The sequence below is a fragment of the Artemia sp. Qi Xiang Cuo genome, chromosome 21 (assembly GCF_049724085.1).
Source record: "Artemia sp. Qi Xiang Cuo chromosome 21, ASM4972408v1, whole genome shotgun sequence".
Lineage (NCBI taxonomy): Eukaryota > Metazoa > Arthropoda > Branchiopoda > Anostraca > Artemiidae > Artemia > Artemia sp. Qi Xiang Cuo.
Genome location: NC_142814.1, coordinates 19,316,065 through 19,343,481, shown reverse-complemented (window position 1 = coordinate 19,343,481; position 27,417 = coordinate 19,316,065). Strand labels below are relative to the sequence as shown.

Sequence of the window (27,417 nt, the reverse complement as noted above, 5' to 3'; positions counted from 1 at the left end):
ATCCAATTTTTTGATGTATGTATTGATATCAAAATTTTGTTTTTATAGTTTTGGTTACTATTGAGACGGGACGCTCCTTTCTTACGGTTTGATACCACGAATGGTTTGAATCAGGGCTGCGAACTTCCAACGTCAAAAAAGAGTGCAAATCAAGGTAAAAAAAAGTGTGCATGTTGTTCAAAAAGAGTACAAGTCAAAAATTTGCCTTAAAAAAAAAGTCCACTGTTCTGACCACTCTAGGACCTAGGCCCTAGACGGTCAATCATTTTGATCGAAAGCTTCCGTCAATCGATTAACTCAAGCCGGATTGACCGTCTAGGAGCCTGTTTGACGCTTGAGTCTAGCGTTCACGGTGATTGATAGAAACTGTGAATGACTCAATCATTTTGATCAAAAGCTGCGTGTTAGATTAGCTTAGGTCGATATTGAAGGATTGATTGAAAGTTTGATTGAAGGTTGATTGAATCACACGTCAATCGATTGATGGAAATTTCTGATCAAAATGATTGACCGTCTATGGCCTCCTTTACGCCATTTACAAATAATTACCAATTATCTTACAATCAATGAACAAATTATCTTTTAATTTTTCAAATGTATTAAAAAAAAAAAAATTAGGAGAACTCCCTACTTAAATCAACCTCTAAATAATGGATTAGATCAGGGCTTTCTAAACTATTTTCATTCACGACCCCATTTATGATTGCAAGTTTCCTGGGGGCAATATAAATATAATTGAAAGACAAATTAATATTTTTTGATAATTCATTTGTTAGGTAGCAATATACATATACACATGAAAATATATACTTTTAGAATTCGTTTAAAAACATACAGAAATCTAAAATATAAAATTTCACAAAAGTTGAAAATTTGTCTTTATTATATTTACAAAAATTATATGCCCTATTGTTCATCAAAATTACATTTTTTGCAATAACATAAATAAAAGACAATTCTGACCATAGTTCAATCGAATATATTCGAACGCAGTCGTTGGGTGGTAAATATTAAATTAAAATGAAAGGAAAAGTTTTAGTGAGATGGATGTGCCTGTTTTTATTGCATAACAAATTAAATCTTAGTGGAATGTTTGACACTGCTGGACCTAAGACCGTTTCAATATTTTTTTTAGCAATGTACAATATTGGGGTTTCATATGTGTTTAAGCTCAGAAAGTAGCTTCACATAAATATGCGGTGTTGAATGGCAAAAGAACATATGATACCATATCTGCAATTGTGGGAAATTCAGTTCTAATTCTGATCCAGAATTTAGTCAAGCGCTTTCTTGGAATTTGCAGTTTTAAGTTTGAATCACTCGATAGCTCAGCAAATTCCTCTAGAGCTTTAACTGGCATGTGATCAATCTCGGTTAAGTTAATACAAAACGGATTTTGAATCCAAGCTACTTTTTTGAAATCAATACTTCATATAAAATATGTACAAAACTAGGTCTAGCACTTTTAAGTGATCTACAATAATTTTTGCAATAAAAGTTTTACAATGTTTTCTCTTGATTATAAAATTGTTGACACTGGAAAATATTTCGAAAAATTTTTCTTTTATCCTATATTTCCAAATTTTATTCTTTTTAATAAAATTTTCAATTTTATCATTAGAAGTAAACATATCGCAATTTTTTCCTTGAAGAGACAAGTTGAGATCGTTTAGTTTCGCAAAGATATCCGAAAAATAACATGTCGTTTTGAAGAAAAGCAGCAAGTTCACATTTTTGTTCGGTTAAGAATATTTCATTTCCATCTTTTAATAATAATAATTTTCTTAAACTTTGACCTTTTGAGAACCATCTTACTTCTGCATGTAAAAATAAAGTTGCATAGACGGAATCCATATCCTTGCAAAGATTTGAAAATAAGTGACTGTTGAGGGCATGGCTCTTAATGAAATAGATCTGGAGGTGACCCACATGTAATTTAGGATCTAAACGACGAATGGAGGAACGTGTAAGAGGCTCGGTGACTCCCGTCAGCTACTAAACTTTCAATCAATGATTTTGAATAGAAACAGAAATCATTAGCTGTATCAAAAGTAGAAGCATAACGAATAGTAAGATTAAAAAAGGTGGATAAGCATGTCAATATGTTTTTATATGGTTCAACTTGACATTGTACTTCTTTGACCACTAAGTCATTAGTACCAATCAGTGGGAATCTGAATACAAAACAAGACATGCAAGTATATATAAAAGAAGGCGTAACTGTACCTTGGAGAAGGATTTGTTAAAGGTAAAAAAAATATTACCGTTATCTAAGACTCCGTACCGGATTTGCATTCTTTTCAAGTGGTTTCTTACATCTTCAAGGAAACTGATTGCCTCATTTGGAGATAGCTAAAAAAAAGAACTTAATTTGTAACATTTAGATCTTTACACCAATTAATTTTTATCATTACATAATTATGATACAGATAATATTTGTAGATAATGACAAATTTAGAAAATTTTACCACTTGGAAAATACCATTTTGATAATTTTAAACAGTTGCCATTTATAAATTTACCGTTTGGGTTTTACCATTAGATATTTAGGTTATGAAAAATTTTACTATTAGCTATGACACTGTGCTGAACTTGTGCGAGAATCTAATTTGTACTTTACTGAAAAAAATTCAAATGAGTGTGCATTGTCAGTTTAAAAAACATATGCTGACATTTATTCCTTAAAATCTTAATTAATTTTTGATTTCTAAAAGTTATAAAAGTGAAAACATTTAAATTTTTTTTGTAAAGTACAAATTATCTTCTGGCTTTTAGAAAGCATAGGGGTTTTTAATCCTACTCATATTAATTTCTGGTCGTTTTACGTTTGACTCTATTATTTATTTTAACTTCTGTTCGTTTTGGGTTTCATTTATTTATTGATACTGATTTGTAGTAGGTGTATGTTTGGTAGATTATTTGATTCTATTTTTATTCACTTTTGGCTTAATGCAGTTCTAACTTTTTTTTTGAAAAACATGTTTTGTGGAAATTTTTTTTTAAATTAATATCTGTTCGTTTAATATTGACATAGTCTTTTTCAGAGAAAAAGAAAATAATTGTTTGAGTATTTCCGGTTTTCCTTTAAGAATTTATAGTTTGGCCTGCTATTTATATGCTGGAGAGACTTTTCAGCAATTTTTAACAACATAAACTCTTTTGAGAATCATGACACAAATAGTAGTTTTTAATTTAGTCATATACATCCTCTATTTGACCTGATAACTAAAAGTTAATACCATCCCCAAAATATTATAGCCTACCTATGCTCTTTGACAGCTTGGATATAATTACACTCTTCTGATTTAGTAAAATTTTAAGAAAAGAAGTAGTAATAATAGAAGTAGCCTCGAAAATTTGAACTTAATACCCTCAGTCGTTCTTGGTATATTGCTGGGATGTCTTATTGGCAACCAGCATACAAACAGTGTGTTTTGATTTAGTTTTAAAGCAACATTTAGTTTTTAAGCATAATGGGCAAATTACATAACTGTGGGGGGTTGATCTACCCACTAACCCTAGAGATATAGTTACTAGACTATTCAGCTATGCTGAACAAAATGGCTGTATTAAAATATTGATTGGAAGTGTCTGGAAAGTTATGAGCTAAAGAGGAGGGCTGATTGCCCTCCAATCATTTTATACTCTTAAGAGGGCACTAGAATTTTTAATTTTCAATCAAATTAGCTCCTTTAGAATATCAATGATATTACTAGCTACGATAGAGCATCGCTGCCTATGTCCTTATATGCCCTTTTAATACCTGTATGCATATGGGTTTTTCGTTTAATTGAAACTTCTAAACGTTCCCTAAAAGTTTCTACTTAATGCCATTAGTATCGTTAGTTACAGTAACCGTAGAAGCAGCATTAAATGAATAAACACAGTGTCTTCTGGCTAGCTCAAAATCTACAAATTATGAAGGTATTAAGGTTAAAGTTTCGGAGAATATTTTTGTCGTACTGATAACAACCTGCCAGAACAGTTTCGTGTGTGAAATTAAAATTTACAACGCTTGTTGCGGGGGATGTTGAACTAATCAAAAAGATAATATTTGCATCATAATACTAATGCTTCTACTCCTACAACAACTACTACTATTACTATTACTGCTACTACTAGTACTGCTACTAAAGCTAAGACTACTACTATTAATTGTACTCCTACTGCTAATACTATATTTACTGGTGCTACTACTACAACTAATAGACTTAAGGGCATTAAGACGAAAATTTTGTGCAATATCGTAACTGTACTGAAATAAATAGAAACACACTATGCCCATATAGGTTGTCAAGAGGATTTATCAACAAGGATTCAGGACCGGTTGATGGTATTAAGTTAAAAAATTCATCGTATGTTGAAAGGGATTTTGAAAAAAGGTGCTACACCCATGCTGCTACTAATGTGTGTGTGTGTGTGTGTGTGTGTGTGTGTGTGTGTGTGTGTGTGTGTGTGTGTGTGTGTGTGTGTGTGTGTGTGTGTGTGTGTGTGTGTGTGTGTGTGTGTGTGTGTGTGTGTGTGTGTGTGTGTGTGTGTGTGTGTGTGTGTGTGTGTGTGTGTGTGTGTGTGTGTGTGTGTGTGTGTGTGTGTGTGTGTGTGTGTGTGTGTGTGTGTGTGTGTGTGTGTGTGTGTGTGTGTGTGTGTGTGTGTGTGTGTGTGTGTGTGTGTGTGTGTGTGTGTGTGTGTGTGTGTGTGTGTGTGTGTGTGTGTGTGTGTGTGTGTGTGTGTGTGTGTGTGTGTGTGTGTGTGTGTGTGTGTGTGTGTGTGTGTGTGTGTGTGTGTGTGTGTGTGTGTGTGTGTGTGTGTGTGTGTGTGTGTGTGTGTGTGTGTGTGTGTGTGTGTGTGTGTGTGTGTGTGTGTGTGTGTGTGTGTGTGTGTGTGTGTGTGTGTGTGTGTGTGTGTGTGTGTGTGTGTGTGTGTGTGTGTGTGTGTGTGTGTGTGTGTGTGTGTGTGTGTGTGTGTGTGTGTGTGTGTGTGTGTGTGTGTGTGTGTGTGTGTGTGTGTGTGTGTGTGTGTGTGTGTGTGTGTGTGTGTGTGTGTGTGTGTGTGTGTGTGTGTGTGTGTGTGTGTGTGTGTGTGTGTGTGTGTGTGTGTGTGTGTGTGTGTGTGTGTGTGTGTGTGTGTGTGTGTGTGTGTGTGTGTGTGTGTGTGTGTGTGTGTGTGTGTGTGTGTGTGTGTGTGTGTGTGTGTGTGTGTGTGTGTGTGTGTGTGTGTGTGTGTGTGTGTGTGTGTGTGTGTGTGTGTGTGTGTGTGTGTGTGTGTGTGTGTGTGTGTGTGTGTGTGTGTGTGTGTATGTGTATGTGTGTGTGTTTGTGTGTGTGTGTGTGTGTGTGTGTGAATGTTTTTTTGTGTGAATATTACTGTGTGTGTGAATGTGTGTTTGTTTGTGTTTGTATTTGAGTTTGTGTGTGATATTTTGATTGTGTGTGTTTGTCTGTGTGGGGGGGGTGTCTTCCTCACAGACATAATTTTCGAAACTTTCAAATGCGATAAATGAAATGATCATCTCCGAATTTTGATTGGAGGTGTTAAGGAAAATGCCGAGCGTGGAGGGGCTGTTTGCTCTCAAATCACTTTGACTCTTAAAAAAGGCACTATAACTTCCTGTTTCAAATCTCACAAAATAACTTACAACCCTATTCCCAGGGTGTCGGGGGAATAGGGTCAGCCCTAGAGACATTATTGTATGTTCTTTGAACTAATTTTGAAAAAAATCGCTGTCTCAAAATTTCAATCAGATCCGTTTGGTGAAAGGATGGGTTTTAGAGGAGGAGAGGGGAGGGGGATTAAATGCCGTCCTTTACTTTTGAAGCTTAAAAAGGAACTAAAACTTCAAATTTTCAACCAAATGAGCCTCTTCTAAAGTTAGACAACCATCCCTTCCATAAGAACCATAAATATCCCCTGTGCATAATTTACGACCCTTGCCCCTAATCTCTGGGGTATGTTTCAACCCTAAAAGCCTTGTTATATGATATTTAGACTATTTTGAATAGACTATTGGCTGTCTCAAAATTTCTATTAGATGCATGTCGGGACAATACGACGTGTGTTGAGGGGAAACTCCCCTCCGATCACTTTGACTCTTAAAAAAGCACTAGAGCGTCTGATTACCAATCCCATGAGCCCCTTCCGAAGTTTATATGATCATGCTTTCTATAAAAACCTTATATGCCCCCAAGGCATAACTTATGACCCTTGTCCTGAAGGCTATGGGAGGGGGTGGGGTGTCATCCTTAAAGACATAATTTCCAGACCCTTGAACTATGTTGAGAAAAATGGCTATATCGAAATATTGATCAAAAGTGTATGGGGAAACAATAGGCGTGGGGGTGATTCTCCCTCCAATTACCTTTGACTATTAAAAAGGGCAATAGTCCTTTTAATTTCCAGTCGAATGAGCCCCTTTTGAAGTTTTTACGACAACGCTTTTAACAAAAACCTTATATGCCACCAGGGCATAACTTACAACCGTAGCCCTGAGGGCTGTGGGGGGCTTGTCATGATAAAAAACTCAATTCCCTGGCCCTTCAACTACGTTCAACAAAATGGCTATATCAAAATGTTAATCGGGAATGTTTGGGGAAATGATGGGCGGGGTAGGGGACATTCACCCTTCGATCGGTTTTGACTATTAATAAGGGCACCAGCCTTCTTAATTCCCAATTGAATGAGCCCTTTTTGAAGTTTCTGTGACAACTACTACTACTAACAACTCACCGCAGCACCAAGCCGCATGAGGCCAACACAGCCTCCCTTTTTACACCCGCCCACGAAGTTCACATTTCCTTTAAATATTTTTTTATGACGTCCTCCCACCCCAGACGAGGTAGACCTGCATTCCGTTTAGCCCCAGACAATTGACCGAAAAGAATAATCTTCAGCAATCTGTCATCCTTCATCCACACAACGTATCCTAGCCACCTCAACCTTGCTTTCATTATAACCCTAGAGAGCGGTATTGAACCACATTTTTCGTATAGCCTATTGTTTGAAATACGGTCAATCAGCGAAAACATCTAGCAAATCTTCATCTGCTTTTCCGAGCGTCCATGCTTCAGAGCCATATTTGACCACTGTCATCACTGTAGCTTCTAATATTCTAATTTTGGCCTTTTGTTCCAAACGTTTTTTAACTGTGAAAAAACACCCTGAGCCTTGGCTATTCTACTTTTAACATCTTCACTGCTCCCACCATCTTTACTAAGAATACTACCGAGGTAGGTGGGCCCACCTAATCAATCTTTTCACTACCCAACGTTACCTTTTCATCTTCACTTATTCCTAGCCTTAGTGACTTAGTCTTCTTAGAATTAATTTTCAAACCTATTCTAGCACCCTGGACTCGCAAAACCTCTAAAACTTCATTCATTTCACTCACACTTTCATCTAGGATGCTTAAATCATCAGCATAATCTAAGTCCAGGAGACTTTTTCCTCCCTATTTGATTCCGTGGTCTCCCATTGCATTTCCTGTGCTCCTTAAGACAAAGTCTATCAAAATAATCCATAAAAAGGGGATAGAACACAACCCTGCTTAACTCCTGATTTAATACAAAACCAGCTGCTAACCTCATTTCCTACCTTAACCGCAGCAGTCTTATTCTCATATATAGAACTAATCACTTTAATGCATTTGTCTCCTTCTCTTAAAACTTCGTCTACGGCATCTCTCAGTCTAAAAAGTATCATATTATTAAGTAATTTACTACCTACAGAGAGACTTTTATCACCTTTCTTATAAAGTGGCTTAATTAAGGTTTTCCTAAAATCATTAGGTACTTCACCTTTTTCAAAAATCATAATCATAATCTTCAGTAACTTATTTTTAACCTTAGAGCCACCATATTTAAGAAACTCATTTACCACTCTATCAGCACCTGGAGCCTTATTATTTTTTATTCCTTTTAGTACTGTTGCTAGTTTCTCCTCACAAAACAAAACAAATCTTCTTTCACATCCAAGGTATCACAAACTTTTTCATTTTCCTCTATACAACTTTCTATAAAAGCCTTATTGCCCCCAGGGTATAACTTACAACCTTTGCCCTGGGGGCTGTGGGGGGTTTGTCATCCTCAAAGACATAATTTCCGGAACTTTCAACTACGTTGAAAAAAATGGACATCTCAAAATTTTGATTGGATGTGTTTGGGGAAATGGTGGGCTTCAGAGTTGGGTTAGTTGCCCTCCAATACCCTTCGACTATTAAAAAGGGCACTAGCCCTTTCAATTTCAAATCGAACAAGCCCTTTTTCAAGTTTTTTATACAACGCTTTCTATAAAAACTTTATATGCGCCCAGGGCTTAACTTACAATCCTTGCCCTGAGGTCTTTGGGGGGTTGTCATCCTCAAAGACATAATTTCCGGAACTTTCAACTACGCTGAACAAAATGGATATCTCAAAATTTCAATTGGATGTATTTGGGGAAATGGTGGGCGTTAGAGTAGGTTTAGTTGCCCTTCAGTCACTTTCAACTATTAAAAAGGGCACTAGCCCTTTCAATTTCCAATCGAATGAACGCTTTTTGAAGTTTCTACGACAACGCTTCTATAAAAACCTTATATGCCCCCATGGCATAACTTAAAATCCTTGCACCAAGGACTGTGGGAGAAGGGGGTGTCATCCTCAAAGACCCAATTTCCACAACTTTCAACTACGTTGAACAAAATGGTTATCTCAAAATTTCGATTGGATGTGTTTGGGGAAATGGTGGGCGTGAGAGGGAGGTCAGTTGGCCTCCAATCTCATTCGACTATTAAAAAGGGCACGAGTTCTTTCAATTTCAAATCTAATGAGCCCTTTTTGAAGTTTCTACGACAACACTTTCTATAGAAAACCTTTTATGTCCCCAGGACATAACTTACAACCCTTGCCCTGAGGGCTTTGGGAGGGTTGTCATCCTCGAAGACACAATTTCCGGACTTTTCAACTACGTTGAGCAAATTGGCTATCTCAAAATTTGATTGGATGTGTTTGGGGAAATGGTGGGCGAGGGTGGGATGTTAATTACCCTCCAATCACTTTCAGCTATTAAAAAGGGCACAAGCCCTTCCGATTTCCAATCGAATGAGCCGTTTTCGAAGTATCTACGACAACTCCTTCGATACGAAGTGTTCTTTGTGCCAACATTGTTCTTTACTTAGGCAGCGCTTTACACTGCCTCAGATAAAACTTTGCATCATACTATATGTTGCATTCCATCTTGTGGGCAAACCCCGATCTAGAGACCTGCGTTGGTCATATCTTGATAACATAGATCATCAGCAACCTGCACAATGGGTAACTGAATATCAGCATCAAGAACCTCATCTAAATCACAAAATCTTTTAAGGAATTCATTTCTATTTTAAATTCAGTTTGAAAAAAAACAAGTTTTTTCAACTGAAAGTAAGGAGCAACATTAAAACTTAAAACGAACAGAAGTTATTACGTATATGAGGGCGGTTACTCCTCCAAACCACCTCGCTCTTTACTCTAAAGTTTTTAAATACTTTTACTTTTGAAAAAGCTTCTCATTGTTCTAATTCAAAGAACAACTTCAGGAGTCGTTTTTAAAGAATTGGGACAGAATTCAAACTTTAGCGTACAGAGTGAGGTGGCTTGGAGGAGCAACCCCCTCATATACGTAATTATTTCTGTTCGTTTTAAGTTTTAGTGTTCCTCCTTACTTTCAGTAGAAAAAACTTGTTTTTAAAAATTTAATTACTGATCATTTTTCAAAAATACCTCCTCCCCAAGGATGTATTCTCTAGACAGTTCAATCCTGGTGAAAATTTACCATGGACAATTACCCTTAACATCTCCACGCGTAAAATTGAGTCGGCAATGAGAACACTAGACATAAGAAGAATTTCGTATAGGAATTCAGGCAAATTCCCCATGTGTAAGGTTTCCCCTGGAAAATTAGCCGCCTGGAAACTTCTCTCCCCACGGAAAATCGTACCCGCGGAAAACCCAAAAGCAGACAATTACAGCCCCTCCCCTAAGATGCATGGTCTAAGATGCAATGTATGCATGCTTCCCAATAAAAAATACTATACGTAAAAAAAGGGCAAATTTTGTAACTTAAAAACCTTTCTCTAAGAGCTGTGAGAGGGTCATGATATCCACAAAGTCATAGTTATACGGCCTTTCAACTATGTTGAACAAAATGTTTATCTCAACATTTTGATCGGATGACTTTGAGAAAAAAAGGGGCTTGGTAGAAGGCCTAGTTGTCCTCCAATTTTTTGGTCACTTAAAAAGGACACTAGAACTTTCAATTTCTGTCCGAATGAGCCATCTCACGATATTCTAGGACCGCTGGGTCTATATCACCACCGCTGAAAAAAAAACACATCCGTGGTCGTTCTTCTGACAAGAAATACAAAATTCTACATTTCTTCAGATACGCGCTTCAAACCTCTTCAGCAGAGTTATCTGATAGGCTGAATTTGATGGTGTAATCTTCATGAAGATTCTATGACATTTAACGGTGTTTCCTCTTTTTTTTAAATCATGCAAATTTTCTCAGGCTCGTAACCTTTGGTGGGAAGATCAAATTTAATGAAACTTAAATATTTGAAATCAGCATAAAACTCCTATTCTTTTGATATATCGATTGTATCACAGTTCTGTTGTTTAGACTTTCGGTTACTATTGACCCGGGTTTTTGATTTAAATGTTTCGAGAAGGCTATTAGAAAGATAAAGAATTTGTATATAAGTTTAGTTCTTCAACTTTGTACATGCTTCCATGTGCATTTGTATAAAAAAAATTGGGTGAGGGAGGGGGGGGGGGGTTACTTATAACATTTTTCCACCTTGCCTTCCGGCCTTTGTAGAATAGCTGCATTTTTGCATATGCTAAAACATTTATAAATAAGGTGTTCGAGGAATATCCTGGCTAGTCGAAGCTCATTTTATTTAGAAAATATTACATGGCACCAAAAAGGACAGAAACAAGTGAATGATAATCTAAAATCCATAGTTGACGAGTAGATTAAAAAATATTTTGAGAGGATCCAAAATATTGTGCATGTACCGTTAGATAGTAGATTTTGTATTATATTTGCCTCTCAGTGATCTCAGAAAATAGTTCGGCGCTTAAAATTTCCGCTGGATTGCCGCTAGCGATCGTATTGACGGCGGTGTCGGTGCGCTGAAGCCTTTTCGACGTCGGCACGCTATAAGATTTTCTGCGGCGCGCCGCTTGTTTTCGGCACGGTTTCGGGGACTAAACACCGTACATCATTCTGACCTGCAACATGATTATTGATCAATATCAATGAGCATTTGTCATAATGAGTACAATCTCTGCAGATAAAACATAATTTATTTGAAAGATTTGTTAGGTAATTAAAGACCTTCTTCCTTTTCGGTTTCTCTTAGGTTAAAAATTATGTCTTAAGGATGGCCTTGAGTGGAGGATTCCATTACAGTATGAAACAAACTATTGATTCTAGCGGACCTAATTTCAAGAAAATCACCTACACGTGCAGATGAGAAAAGAAAACGAGGAATAATAAACAACCATGAGAAAAATTTTACGAAATATCTAAACGTTGTTTGAGATAAGGTTTTACATTTCTCCAAGCATGCAGATAAGATTAAACTCAAATGTAGAAAACGGGTGAAAATTTGATAAGACAATAAGCGTTGCAATAATAAAAAAAAAGGCTAGAATTTTGAATGCTTCAAAAAATATAGAAGATAAAACAATTTTTAACACTCAACCCTAAACAAGATTGAATTTAGCAAATAAAGGTAAACTTTAGAAATTCAACGTACTTCGGTTATATTAGCAAAAGAAAAAATCCTTTAATTTTTCGAACATCAGAAAACGTTCGAATCACTCACTAGAAGACGTTGTAAACATATGCAACAAAAAAGTAATAGCATCGTAAAGTAAAAAGTAGTATAGTAGTATTATAAACTTCAGAACTAAAGTATTGATATAGTAGCCTTTAACCTCTTTAAATATTAGACCTCTTTAAAACGAACAACTCGATAGTCAGAGGTGTTTACTTCCCTTTATATTTTTTTCTATGCATTTTTTTTTTTTTAATATTCTCGTCTTTTCATATATGTGTTAATTAGTTTGAGCAACTTTTTTTTTCATTAATTCCCTTTTTACCCGTTAACAATGGCTTCTGGATATTAAGCTAAATTACTAGGACTTTTATTATTATCTTTATAGTTCTGTATTATCTGTTTAGTTCTATATAATGTCCAATATTTTAAATCTATTTTGATATACATGGAAAAAGAGGTAGCAGATATTTAGCTCCAAGTTTTTTTTCCATTTGGCCGTGCACTTATACTATCCATCTTAAGCCCCTTTGTGCTTTAATAAATAAAACAGTTCATCTTTAAAATTTTTGTAATTCCCAGGGTTCTATTACGTTGAATAAATAAAAAAAAAACAAGTTTTTTAAACTGAAAGTAAGGAGCGACATTAAAACTTAAAACGAACAGAAATTTTGCCTTATATTAAAGGGTCGTTCACAAAAAAACTTACTTGCTATTAAATAAATTTTTTTTTTATTTTTAAAAAATTGAATGTTTGATACATATAAAAAATGTTCCTTAAATAGCGTGGCGTTGAGGAGGGGGCAACCCCATTCATATACGGACTAATTTCTGGTCGTTTTAATTTTTAATGTCGCTCCTTACTTTCAGTTTAAAAAACTGGTTTTTTTTAATTTAATTTCTGATCGTTTTTTAGTTAATGCAGCTTTTATTTGCATAAAAATTTTACTTTTCTTTTGCTAAATGGATGTCTTTACAAATTAACTTACGTAACTAACTTCTGTATTCGTATATTTTTCTTCTGGCAAAAAATACAAAGTTGCAGATTTTTGCAGATATGAGCTTGAAACCTATCTAATAGGGTTTTCTGATACGCTGAATCTGACGGTGTGATTTTCATTAAAATTTTTTCACTTGTAGGGGATGTTTCCCCCTCTTTAAAAAATCGAGTAAATTTTCTCAGGCTCGTAGCCTTTGATGAGTAATACTAAACTTAATAAAATTTATATATTTAGAATCCGCATTATAAACACATTCTTTTGATACATTTATTGACATCAAAATTCCGTTTTTAAAAGTTTCGATTACTATTGAGCCGTATCGCTTGTTTTTTTATTGTTTTTTTTATTACGTATATGTTATTACGTATATGATGGGGTTCTCCCCTTAGTCAAAACCACGCTCTTTACGTTAAAAGTTAAAAAAAAATTTTATTCACAAACCCCTGAATAACAAAGGCCGTTTAATTAGAATAGATAGCTCTTTTGTGAAGCACTAAAAAAAAATGTAGCGTAAAGAGCGAGGTATTGACTTGGGGGAGAACCCCCTCATATACGTTATAATTTCTGTTCGTTTTAAGTTCTAATGTTGCTTCTTACATTTCAGTTGAAAAAAACTTGTTTTTTTTTAATTTAATTTCTGATCGTTTTTTAAATAATGCTTGGAAATCCGGCGCCCCCTTCATAGAAATGTCCCTTACCCCAAAGAAACATCCTCCATGGAAATATTCTCCAGAATAACACCCTCCTCTAGCCCCCCCCCCCCTCCAGACACAAACCTTCCTGAAAATTGTTGTATAATTCCCAATAAAATATAAATAATGCTTGCAATTCCGGCGCCCCCTTCAGTGCAATTTCCCTTCCCCCATGAAAACTTCCTTCATGAACCGATCCGCCAACATAACCCCCGACCCCCCCGTCCCTCCCACGCCCAGAAAAAACCCTCCTGAAAACTTCTGTATACTTCCGAATAACCAATACTATATGTTAACATTGGGTAAAGTTCATAACTTTTAGCCCTCCCTCTGGGTACTTCGGGGGATTAAGTCATCCTAAAAGACATATTTATCATATTTTCAACCCTGATGAACAAAATGGCTATCTCAAAATTTTGATCGAGTGACTTTGGAAAAAAAATAAGCGTGGGAGGGGGCCTAGTTGCCCTCCATTTTTTTTGGTTACTGAAAAAAGGAACTAAAACGTTTGTTTTCCGTTCCAATGAGTCATCCCACGATATTTTAGTACTAAGATGTCGACTCAATTACCCTTGGGGGAAAAAAAACAAAACAAATAAACACGTATCCATAATCTTTCTTCTGGCAAAAAAATTCGTAAATCCACATTTTTGCAGATTTGTACTTGAAAACTATACAGTAGAGTTTTCTGATACTCTAAATATGATGGTGTGATTTTCATTTAGGTTCTATATTTTTTAGGGGGTTTTCCCCCTTTTTTCGAAAATCAGCCAAATTTTCTCAGGCGCGTAACTTTTGATGGGTTGCACTAAACTTGATGAAAGTTATATATTTGAAATCAGCATTGAAATCTGATTCTTTTGATATATCTATTGGTATCAAAAACCCGTTTTCTAGAGTTTCGGTTACCATTGAGCCGGGTCGCACCTTACTTACAGTTCGTTACCACGAACTGTTTGATAATCATTCTATGTCACTTGCTACGTTCTGTGGTGAACCTTGAACATCAGTTTTATTATTCACAACTGATTTGTTATCAACTGAACACGCCCAAATCCACAGTGGCATTGTGGTGAAGTTGCGCTAAAATTTATATATATTTATGTTATAAAACATATATAGGCTTGACACAATCCTAATTCATTTAAACATGATCTGTGTCTCTGTGTTAGTTTCAAAGTTTTAACAGTTTGAATCCATTTAGATAGCAAACCGCTAGAAACGTATGTATGCAGCAACTCAAAATTTCAAGGGAATGGGTGACGTTCTAGTAGGGACGTGAATCTGAAGCAACGCGAAAAATAGCCAAGTTATTTAATTGTGATTATTGCAAACAACTCTACTGAATGATTTTTCCCTTACTAGCCTTTTAAATCTGATCAAGAGAAAGCCCTAGAACCAGACAAAATATTGCTTCAAAACTTTGCTCAAGGGACTCAATGAATGAGAAACACAGAGGTCTGTCGTAATAAATAACAGATATTTGTCCGTCTAGTCAAAAATGAGTTGTGTATACATCCCACTGTATATTATATACATTTATACAGTACAAGCATTCCCTATCTCAACCTTTATACAAAGCCGGACCAAGATGCAAGCGCTCCAGAGAACGTAGAAACACAAGCGAAATTAGATTTTTTCACGGGTAGACAAATCAGATTTCTCTTGAACGTGAAACTTGGCTTCACCTTTGTAACACTAAGTTTTAAAGAATCTAATTTTAAATTAATTCATTCCAATACATTTACAAAAATCGGTAATTCGTAGTGTAATTTTATTATTAGATGTGTTTAGAAATTACAAGTAGGTTTCAAAGTCTCGAGTTGGTTTCAAAGGCATTTTGAGAAAGTTTCTGCCAAAACACGTGTTGCAGGGTAATATACGCTGAAATGCTGATGGACGAAGATATGGGCTGAGCTTTTATACGCCGCCAAGACTGTAGTAGCCAAATATTACTGAGTTATGATTATACTGTATATAATTTATATACAGTGATACAGCCTTAGCAAAACCAGCACAAAAAATGGTTGATCCAATCTGGACTTTTCCATCTCTTGCCGTTGCTAAGATATACAATAAACATATATTAATCTGAAAACATCTAAGAACATAAACATATAATACTCCAGTCATTTGACTACAGACTAAAAATTTATTTTGTGTTGCTTCTCACCTGAATTTTTTTTTTCTTTATTTTATTATGACTGACAAGAAGGGTCAGAGCTTCGAGGGTAAAAAAAACACTATATGAAGGGATATAAGCAAGCCCCTTCTTCTCCATTTTCTGTTAAATATTTAGAAGTATATATTCTGGGAATGTGTTATACCGCGCTTGCGAAATTAGTGCTTGTGAAAGACCTAAACAAGGGAAGAAATTGTCATAAATACATCAAGTCTCAACCAAATAGACTTTACTAAATCAAGCGTAAATGGAACAGAAACTAAATTGAACAATCAAATCGAATTTATGAACAACAAAGATTACGATTAAAATATAAATAAAGCCCCAAAATGAACACAAGTTGAAAGGAATTACCAAGTCATACTTAAAACGAACAAGAATTACCACAAATAAGGATGGGGGCACCTCTAACAGTCTTTTTGTAAAATAGCTTTGATTGTTTCAAATATTTTCTCTGAATAAATGTGTTGAAGTATCTTAAGTACGAGTGTTTTCCCCTCAGGAGATGATGTGCAATTAATTTATAATACGATGTGAATCAATTTCCTACCATTATTTCTACTAAAAATGAATTTTGACTTTAGGCTAAGATGCGAAATTGCTACAGAGACTTTAATCAAGAAATGAGTTTGGTTGGGAGTGGAAGCAGGAGCAGTTTGAAAGGTCAGTCTGTACACCTCCAATCCCAGGGTACAATTATAAAAAGATCCAGTCACATAGACAGCAGCTATCGAGTAGCAGGGTCTTGGTTGAGGTAGGCGGGAGCACGGTAGGCAGCCCGCCCAGGAGCGGAACCGATACCATGACCAAAGATGAAAAAAAAATTGAACATAACATTTAAACGTTCAAATCCAATAAGTTGTTTTGGACCACTTAAGCTTTTAAAGTTCGATTTTCATATCCCTTCAGTTTCGAATTTTAGTTGTTTGTTTTGAGTTTTGCACCAAACCGTGTTTTCTGTAAATTTTGACCATTTGATCTTGCCAGTCAGTAGCTTTCTTCTGGAAAAACACAACTAGTAGGACCCGAATCAAATAACAAAATCAACAAATTTGTACCCCCTTCATATGTCATAATGAATATCAATAGACGTTTTTTCTTTCTTGTAAGAGGTATTGACAGTAATTGATTGTGAAACCATATGACGGTTCCACCTCTCTGGGGCCTATCAACAAAACAAGTTTTTCATAGCAACAAGATAAAAACATACAGTGAGCCCAAGAACGGGAGCCCTTGGAAATGGCAGCTTTCAAGAGGAGGGATGGGGCAGGCACCCCCTTGGCTTGAGTAAAGTTAACTTTTAGGTACTTTTCGCTTGCAAAAAAGCTTGCGTATTTGGAGTAGGATTCAGTAACATTAGGCTAAATGGTAGAACGAAATGAGTTTTTTTTTTTTTTTTTTTTTAGAAGAAAGCTTTACAACACAAACCCCCCAAAAAAGTCCAAGTAATTGACAAGGTTTAAAAAAACGACAAGGTTTTTATGATGCTGAATAGTTAACAGTGATCATGGGTGCCACTGGGGTGCCAACCAAGGCCGTACCCAGGGGGGTTAGTGGGTTTGACCCTTCCCTCCAAAATGTTTGTCCGATTCGTAAAAATGCAACAAAAATGCATATAAACAAATTTTGTATGCATAAGTTTTTGTGTACTCCCCATCCCACACCGAAGAAGCACCCCCCCCCTCTTCGAACAATAATCCTGGATACAGCCCTGAAGCCAATAGTTGTAAATTGCACTATAGTGCAATTTACATATAGCATACTTATATCATTAGAGTTACTAGTTTCAACGAGGGGTGCCCAATCTCCATCACCTGATGTACATCTTACAAAGCCGCATGTGCCACACTTGGCACGCGCCACCTGGTTTACGAGTTTTTTGAAAATTGGCACCCCTAGAGTTTCAGATTCATCCATTAACAGAGCCAGAATTATGAAATTACTTCCCTAGGGAAATGGTACAGCTTCCCTAGGGAGTCTTCCCTATGGAAATGGTACAAGCTTGCGTGAAAAACTGGAAAATTGCTCTTTTGGTGATTTTTGACCAAATTTCCGTGGATTTTTCAGTATTGAATAATATTAACATTTGATACATATTTAACATAATATTTGATGGTATAGGTCATAATTTTGCAGTAACAGAAGCTAAAATGGCTATCGGATTGACACTTGACCCTGTAGAGACGCAATATAGCTCTATATACTAATCACCTACCGAATTAAATTGAGTTGTATTACGTCCTTCTTAAACTTGTGCTAGTAGTGGGATCAGACACGAGCAACTCACCTAGCTTCCACAAGTCTCCATGTGGTTGACTTCCATTTGTTGCGATCTTTTGCCCAGCTCCTTGGCAAACTGGATTCAGCAGCTAACCCATCTTATGCCAAATTTTTCGATTCCACCATTATGTTGGATGGGATTTCTGACAGTTGTCCACCCATTGTTTGTATGACCACCTATGGCAACCAGCCAAAGAAGGAGCTAGAATCACTTTCTTGATGATACGATCATTGGTTCTTCTCGAGACATGGCCAAAGCCAGCGTAATCTTCAATGTGTGGCAATTGTGGCAGTGGGTTTGATGTTACAGCAGCGGTGGCGCCTATAAACATTTGAAAATCTGTCGGAGTATGGTATCCTCAGGGTTTTTTGTAGTCAGCGGTGATCAAAGACTTCTAAATCATAGACATGAAGCCCTTGCAATGGCCAAGTCTAACATTCATAGAAGGGAACTGATCTAAAAGTGGCTTTATAGAGTCAAATTTTAGATTTCATCCTGATAGCCCAATGGTTCTACAAATGGTGAAAGAGCTGTGAGATGATGGGCATTGTTGATTCTCTTCTGTATGTCAAGATCACAGCCTCTAAGAGTGACTGTTAGTGAGCCAAGATAAGTAATGCTATCGACGTCCTCCAGTTTTTGTACGGAAAGTACGAACTAATGCTACGACTGTGTATTTAGATTCACGATTTAAGTTTTGGCCGTGATAATATTCATACCCAGTAGCTGACAGAAATAATCAAGTTCATTTAGCATTACTTGGAAAGTTGCTGGATTAACAGAAGGAGCACTAATATAATCCAAATCTTTTAGGTCAAACATATTAATACCGAATCCTATAGTGACACTGCCAATACTCAAGAGTCCTCTTTGTAGAATCCAGCCTATACAGTAGCTAAACAAAATGCAGGAAATATGAGCCACTGTTTTACATCGTTTTTACATCAAAGCACTCAGCTTCCTCATCCAACTCTTTTATAGTCAATTTGCAATTTCTATAGTAGACCTTCAGCAATTCTATGAAGTCATCAGGCATGCCGTCTCCCATCCTGATTTTCCATAGGTTTTCGTGGCCTACGGAATCAAAAGCACCCACAAAACCCAAATAATACTAACTATGAGGAGGATGCAGCGTTCGCATTGTTGGAAAATATGACGAAGAGTGAATACCTGGTCAATGCACCCTCTTCCCCTCCAAAATCCGCATTGATTTTCACGTGTGCTCATCCCTTTCTACCTCGAAGCTACCTAGCAAAAAATTGCGAAATCTTTGGTAGCCATATCCATGAGTAATGTCCCCTGGTAATTGTGGCAATCCCATTGTCCACCTCTTTGAATGCTGGGATTATTAGTTGCGCCCTCCAATAATAAGGGAGGGTCTTCTTTTCCCATATCATACTGAAGAAGGGATATGTTCCGATTGTTCCACTACAACGTGTGGTGAGGCCTTGCAGACCTCAGGAGGGAGATCACCTTTGCCAGGCAACTTGTAATTTTTAGCAATTTGATTTCGTTGAGTATCTTCAAGGCTGAAGGCGCTACTAAATGTATCATTTATATCATTATCATAAAGCCGAAGGTATCATTTTCTCAACCAAAAAGTGTCATTAGCCATCATTTATCAACTCAAAAGGTGTCACGAAAAGTGTCATCTTCAAACTACTGTTGATCATGAAAATACCCAAGCCCCTCCAATGGTGAATGCACCCTGCCTATAGTTTTGACATCTAAGGTAATTTTAAAGTAATATTAGTGACCTCTCACACTGGCTAAGTTGTGACTGCAATTAAGACCCATGGTGTAACTAAATGATGCAAAAAAAGTGCGGTTTTCCATGCATGACTCATGGTTGTTTTCTGTGCAGTTTTCCATGCAGCTTTTTTTGAAAATGATTTAGATTTTTTAAAATACTTTCTTTGAATAAATTAGTTGAAGTACTCTAAAGACGAGCGCTTTTCCCCCAGGAAATGATGTGCGAATTATTTATTATAAGATACGTGTTAAATCCTTACCATTATCTTTACTAAAAATTAATTTCGATGTTAAGCTTAGACACGTAATTATTACAGAGATTTTCCATGCTTAATCGTGGCTGCAGCTACCGCTGCAACCACAATCACACACTATTAAGGTGCCATGAGAACTAAAAAAAACTAAAAAAAATTATGCATGATTCTAAACATTCACAGACTTAAAAAAATAGCATGTCATTAAGTGCAAAAAAAGAAATAGAACACGATTTTAGACTTATCCTCCCACTGTCTTTATCCTGGCAAAAATCTTCCAAGTTTTGGTTTAGTTTTTCTTGGCTTTCTCTGCATTCTGGGCTTAGGCAACCCCAGTTCCCTTCCAAAACCCTGTGGCCTACCCGTTTTATGAGGACTGGTTTTCTGGGTCCAGTGTAAAAGATATTGACAGCTTTCTTGGAGATTTTAAAGATTAATTTTGAACTCAGATCTTTTGAGTTCCCCCGAAGCCCAACAGCATATAGAACATGCCCTCTTTTTGGCTCAGTGATATGACGTTTGAAAAAACGTTTCAACAAACATTTCCAGATGTTTTAAAGGTAAATAAAAACTGAACAAATCGAAGTAAAACGGAAAAAATTTTAGATGTTGCCGGGGGAAACTTCCTATGAAACAACAAATGGTAAACTGCCTATAAGGCTATGCACATAACAACGGATCATAATTACGCTTAATTACACTTTGCAGTTTGGCTCATGGGTGCCCACATGGGGGAGAGGGGGGGCTCCCGCTCCCCTGGCTGAATGATGCTGCCTTATTTTTTATATTTTTGTTCTGAGATTTCTATTATATAGCATTAAAAGTGCCAATTAGACGATGTTTGCCCCCCTGGAATCCAGCTTATGGGCGCCCATGGTTTGGCTTTTGTGTTTTCGGTAAAGCGCTAGTTTCATATAATCATACAAACATAGGCAAATATTATCAGTCGGATAATTTGCACTAGTTTTATCGAAATATGTTAGACAGACTATAAAGCAATAGTTTTAAGCTTCAACTTCACTTTTTTCTTCCCTCAGAAAACTTAGTTTTTTTTAAATTAATCTATCTAAATAGTCAAGATACAGCTAAAACTGGAATCATATTTTAGGTAACAATAACCGGAGGGTCTCCTATCAAAGTTGACAATCTGCAAAACATGCCATTAAGGCTTAAGTGCATTAAGGCTGCTTTCTAGGTTAAACAAAAAGTAATTCAAGTTATGAAAAAGTAACTTTTTCGTTTCATCTGACATTTTCATAGTAGCTTAAATGACAGAAAAGTTACTATGAATTTACTTTTTTAGTTGCTTTTACTAATAATAGTTAAGAAGCATCTTTAGTGGAGTAACTGTGCTTCATTATCATCATTCCTATAAATATAAATACAAAACATGTTGAAAGTATTATTTTAATGAAAGACCAATGAATGCACTTGAAAATCATGAAGATACCATTGCAAACCTAATAAGCCAGTAGTTACTTCAAAACTATTCCCAGTGCCAAGTAACTAGCGTCATGTCATGTCATGTCAAGTAACTTCTGTAGTTAAAGTGTAGCTGAATGATTCTGCCTTATTTTTTATATTTTTGTTCTGAGATTTCTATTATATAGCATTAAAAGTGCCAATTAGACGATATTTGCCCCCCTAGAATCCAGCTTATGGGCGCCCATGGTTTGGCTTTTGTGTTTTCGGTAAAGTGCTAGTTTCATATAATCATACAAACATAGGCAAATATTATCGGTCGGATAATTTGCCCTAGTTTTATCGAAATATGTTAGACAGACTGTAAAACAATAGTTTTAAGCTTCAACTTCACTTTTTTCTTCCCTCAGAAAACTTAGTTTTTTTTTAAATTAATCTATCTAAATAGTCAAGATACAGCTAAAACTGGAATCATATTTTAGGTAACAATAACCGGATGGTCTCCTATCAAAGTTGACAATCTGCAAAACATGTCATTACGGCTTAAGTGCATTAAGGCTGCTTTCTAGGTTAAACAAAAAGTAATTCAAGTTATGAAAAAGTAACTTTTTCGTTTAATCTGACATTTCCATAGCAGCTTAAATGACAGAAAAGTTACTATGAATTTACTTTTTTAGTTGCTTTTACTAATAATAGTTAAGAAGCTTCTTTAGTGGAGTAACTGTGCATCATTATCATCATTCCTACAAATATAGATACAAAACATGTTGAAAGTATTATTTTAATGAAAGACCAATGAATGCACTTGAAAATCATGAAGATACCCTTGCAAACCTAATAAGCCAGTAGTTACTTCAAAACCATTCCCAGTGCCAAGTAACTAGCGTCATGTCATGTCATGTCAAGTAACTTCTGTAGTTAAAGTAAAGTTACAACGGTTCGCAACCTGGAATACAGCCTAAGAAAAATTATTTATGGTAAACTATTATCAGTGTTTCCACTTCAATTAATTTTTCGGGAAATCTACCAAACTCTTGATCTCCAAGAAACAAAGAAGATACCAAGATTATTTTCAGAAGAAAACAAATAGAATACTCTCAGACCAAGAGCCATTAACCGATTTTCTACAAAAAAGTCGCGGAGGTTTTACCGATTGCTTCAAAAGAAAAGTAGACACATTAATTGTTAGTTCAGTCAAAGATCCATACAATCGATGTTATAACTGTCGATGTCCTGACGGTTAGTGGTTCTGACGGATTTTTTGTCGATGTTATGACAGATTTGTCGATGTCCTGACGGTAATGGTCCTAACGTATCGATGTCCCGACGCCTTCCCAGTCATAACATCGACGCGTCAGTTCATCGACAGTCACAATCGCTACCCGTCAGAACGTCTACAGTAATAACATCCACACGTCAGGACATCGACAAAACCCATCATAACATCTAAAATTTTAAGGCTTCAGTTTTTTGTGGTTTAGGGGGAAGAAGGTACCGAGGTTAGGTTAGGTTACGTATTTAATGTATGCTAGGCCTTACCCCCCACACACCTGATGTGAAAATATATAGCCGAAATTCGTTTCTTAATTATTATACACTTGTTACTATTATATAAATTTATAAATTTTTTGTCGGTGTCCTGACGGACTTTGTCGATGACCTGACGTGTCGATGTTATAACTGTCGACGTTCTGAAGGGTTACGGTTGTGACTGCCAATGAACTGACGTATCGATGTTATACCTGTCGACGTTCCGACGGTTAGTGGTTCTGATGAATTTTTCTTGTCGACGAAATGACGTTTAGTGCTTGTGATGGTTAGTCGAAATGGTAGCACCCCAGAGGTCACGTTTTCCCAGTAAATACGACAATTCTATTATAATAAGCTTGTATCGCAAAAAAATGTTGGTTTTCTGAGCTATTTCTTGTAGTGTTGGGCAATAACTTGTTCAAACGATATATGGATATATCGATATTTTTTATTTCGATATTCCACATATCGATTTCGATATTTTTGATTAGTTTTTTTTGTTCAGATTAACTCTTGACCTTGCAAAAGCTCAATAAAAAATTGTATAAAGCTGATTTTGCACGATTTTTTAAAACTTTGGATAATATAAAATCAAACAATAAAAACAAACTTAAATTACAAAATTAATATCAAAGAAATCCAGATTTGAAATTACTCGGTCTCGGGATAAAGATAGGTATGTTACTGGCTGGTTTTGGCTATTCAACATTAGCAGAATATCGAAGTTTTTCCTCGATAGTTGGTTCCACCTTTCAGCAATTGAATATGTTTTTTTTAAGGAAAGTAAGGATAAGCATTAACACTTAAGATGAACAGAAATTATTGCATATTTGAGAGGGATGATCCTCATTTATGTTTTTTTAAAGGAAAGTAAAGATCAGCATTAAAACTTAAGATAAACAGAAAATACTGCATATTTGAGAGGGATGCTCCTCATATATATTTTTTTTTAAAGAAAGTAAGGATTAGCATTAAAATTTAAGATTGAACAGAAATTATTGCATATTTGAGAGGGATTCTCCTCATAGATTTTTTTTTTAGTATTTAAGAAAGCTTCTTATTCTAATTAAACGACCCTTGTGTTTCAGGAGTTGTTCTTACAGAATCTGGACAAAAAGTCAAACTTTAGCGTATAGAGCAAGGCATCGAGGAGGGGGTCTCTCCGCTCGCATGCGGTATGATTTCTTTTCGCTTTAAGTTTCAAGATTGCTCCCTAGTTTCAGTTGAAAAATCTTGTTTATTTAATTCATTTCTGATCGTTTTCCAATAATACTGGAAAATCTATCTCTTACCTCTTTGGAAAATTCTCCCCCCCCCCCCCACGAAATTCCTCCATAGAAAATTAAGCCTGGGTAAAATCTCTACCTCCCTACGATAAATCCATCCCTGCTGAACATTCCGCCCATAAATTTTCTACTGGACAATTTCGCCAAGAAATTCTCTTTAACCTACTTTCCTCTGAAAAAAGATGTTTTTCATTTAATTTCTAATCTATTTTCGAATCATGGCAAATTTTCCCTGGAAATGCCATCCTCCCCATGGAAAGTTTTTTTTCGCAGAAAATTCTCCCATGAAAAATTTCTCCAGCAGAAAATTCCCCCACGGAGAGTTTCTCCTGTGGAAATTCCCTACCTCCCACAACGAAGTGTCATGGACAATTTTAACTTCTCTGAAAATTTCCCCCGGATAATTTCCCTGGAACATCTTTATATGTAAAATTGAATCAGCAACGAGAAAGTAAGATAAATTTCGAGCTCTGGAAATTTTTCTGTGTAAAATTTCACCTTATAAGTTCATCCCCGGAAACTTCCGGTCCATAGAAAATTCTCCCCGGGGAAAAACCCCCTCCCAAAAAATTTTTGTTTTCTTCCAAATAACAAATACTATATGTAAACAATAGGCAGAATCAATAATTTCCAAAATCAATAAGCCCCTCCCCAAGGTACTGTGGAGGGTCATGACAATTTAACTGGGACATTTCTACATGAAAAATTGAATCGGCAAAGAGAAAGTAGGAACAATGATGTGTACTTCTGGTAAATTCTCCCATGTAAAGTTCCCCCTTGTAAGTCCATCCCCGGAAACTTCTCAACCCACGGAAAATCCTTCCCGTAGAAAATTCCCCCTCTCCAAAAATGTCTGTTTATTTACAAATACAAACACTATACGTAGACAACAGGCAAAATTCATAACTTATAGCGCTTCCTCCAGGATTTGGGGGGTCATGTCATCTCTAGAGGAATAGTTATTTAATCTTTCAGATATGGTGAATAAAGTGTATATCTCAAAACTTTGATCGGATGACATTGGGGAAAAAGGGCGTTGGTTGGGGGTCAGTTGCCCTCCAGTATTTTTGTCACTTTGAAGGGGCACTAGAGCTTTTAATTTTCTTTCGAAGGAGCCCCCTCGCGATATTCTTGGACAATTGGTTCAACACGTTTAACCTGACGAAAAAAAAATCCACGTTTTTGCAGATTGAAGTTCGAACCTTTACAATAGGGTTCCACACTATTTTTAATCTGATGGTGAGCTTTTCATTAATATTCCTTGACTTTTGGGGGGTGATTTTCCATTTTCTTGAAAATCATGCAAATATCCTCAGGTTCGTAGCTTTTGATGGGAACATTAAACTTAATGAATTTTACATACTTAGAATCAGCACAAAAAGCCAATTCAAAATCCCATTTTTTATAGTTTCGGTTACTATCGGGCCAAGTCGCTCCTTACATACTGGTCGTTATCCCAAACTATTTCATTAACTCACCAGCCTTGGAACTGATCACCTCATACATATATTTTTGAGACCTTTATTACGAGTCTTCCAAGACTTGAATGTATCAGTTTTTCTTGGAACTAAAGACTCCCTAATGAAAATCTGCAGAGCTCAACAAAGTGGCTTGATTCTGTCGTGGCTGAATCACAGGGACTGTCAGAACACTTGTGTCTATTGATGGAGATTTAGTTGCAAGAAAGGCCAAATCTATATCTCTCTGTATTGCACTATCAACTTGGAGAAGATCGTCAGTGGAAATATACATATTCATGAAATTCAGATCAAGATATGTGGAAATCATGACGGGTGTGATCTGAGCAACTCCTATAAGCCTAGAAGGCATTGTATACAGCCAAGTCTTTTGGAGGTCCTCAGCATCATTATAAACTCCACCCTCACTAAACGTATTTTGAATTTGAGAACAAGCTCTGCAAACTTATGGACACAGGTACGTATGCTGTGTATCAGCATATATGAGTAACGAAACAACTTTAATAACGAAACAACTTTCTATGTTGGATCTTTTCTGCTGGACGATCACCGGTATAATAGCAGAAAAAGCTGAAAATAGTACAAAAAAGTATCGTTTTCGACATCGATATTTACGTCTCGGTATTTAATATCGATATTTGCTCCGATATATGACTATATCAATATCGATATTGAGTATCCCCCAACACTAATTTTATGTTCGTTTTTGTTGTCATTTCAAACGCTATAACTTCCAATGATTTGTTTGGTACCTCTGATCAGGCACAAACAGTGGCGTCGTTTGGGGAAGAGGGACTAGGGGGTCAGTTGCCCCCAAAAATTTGAAGGAAAAAATTATTATATAGCTCATGCCTTTGACTCTCTATATGTAGACACCTATTGCCCCCTTTCCAATAAAATGATGAAGCTACGCCCCTGAATACAGTTGCACATATAGGGGAGGGACCAAGGCCATATCCGGGGGGAGTAGAGGGCTTAAACCCCCTTCCCGAAATGTTTTCCCAACTCGCAAAAAATATAATTTTTAATATGTTTTTTTTTTTTTGTAAGCCATACCCCCAAAAAAATCTTTTTGTATCCTCGCCCCCCCCCCCCAAAATAAATCCTGGATATGGCACTGGGAGTGGCATATGATGCAGTCCCCAGCCACGAATAATGATGATTTTCATAGATGTTCGTGTACATTCCTATAGATATTCAAAAATATCTATAATTCTCAGGCAATACCCCCCCCCCCCCCAAAAAAAATAAAAATAAAATCATCAGCTCTCTAGATGAGTTTATGCTTATAATGCTAACAAAGCTCTTTACAAATTGTTTATTCTTTTCTGCATCAATTAGCGTTTATCCTATTTTTCCCCTCAATCTAATTTCTAAAAACTTTGTCAGTAGAAACAAAACGGAACTAATACACATGGTATTGGTTGGTTTGCGGGTAAAGAGAACTTTTGGAACTCATACCCATCCCAAAACCTTATGATTTCAACTATTTTACCCTTCATTCCTAATCTTTTCTATACAATTTAACCATTGGTTGCACTCATTTTCATTTACCCTCCCCCCTTTTTCTTGATTACATTCCTTCTAAAACTAGATTTATTGCGGTGTCTTAAATTGTCCAGGCCTAAGATGTCACTTCTGGATTTATTTCATTGTCACCCAAGAAATGATTACCTTACAAGGAAAAGAAAAGGTTTGAATAAAGTGAAGTAAGTGGAATAATTTTGTACCGCGGTGGTTCCAAT

The 27,417-nt window shown here is 36.2% G+C and overlaps 1 protein-coding gene across 1 annotated transcript in view; it reads right to left on the bottom strand.

Moving 5' to 3' along the window:
• Window positions 1-27,417, bottom strand: part of LOC148939315 (uncharacterized) — a 127,273-nt gene that overhangs the window by 13,264 nt on the left and 86,592 nt on the right. The window contains exon 5 of the mRNA XM_089106843.1: window positions 2,265-2,352. Within this exon, the coding sequence (XP_088962969.1) occupies window positions 2,265-2,352 (88 nt within the window). The remainder of the gene's footprint in view (window positions 1-2,264; window positions 2,353-27,417) is intronic.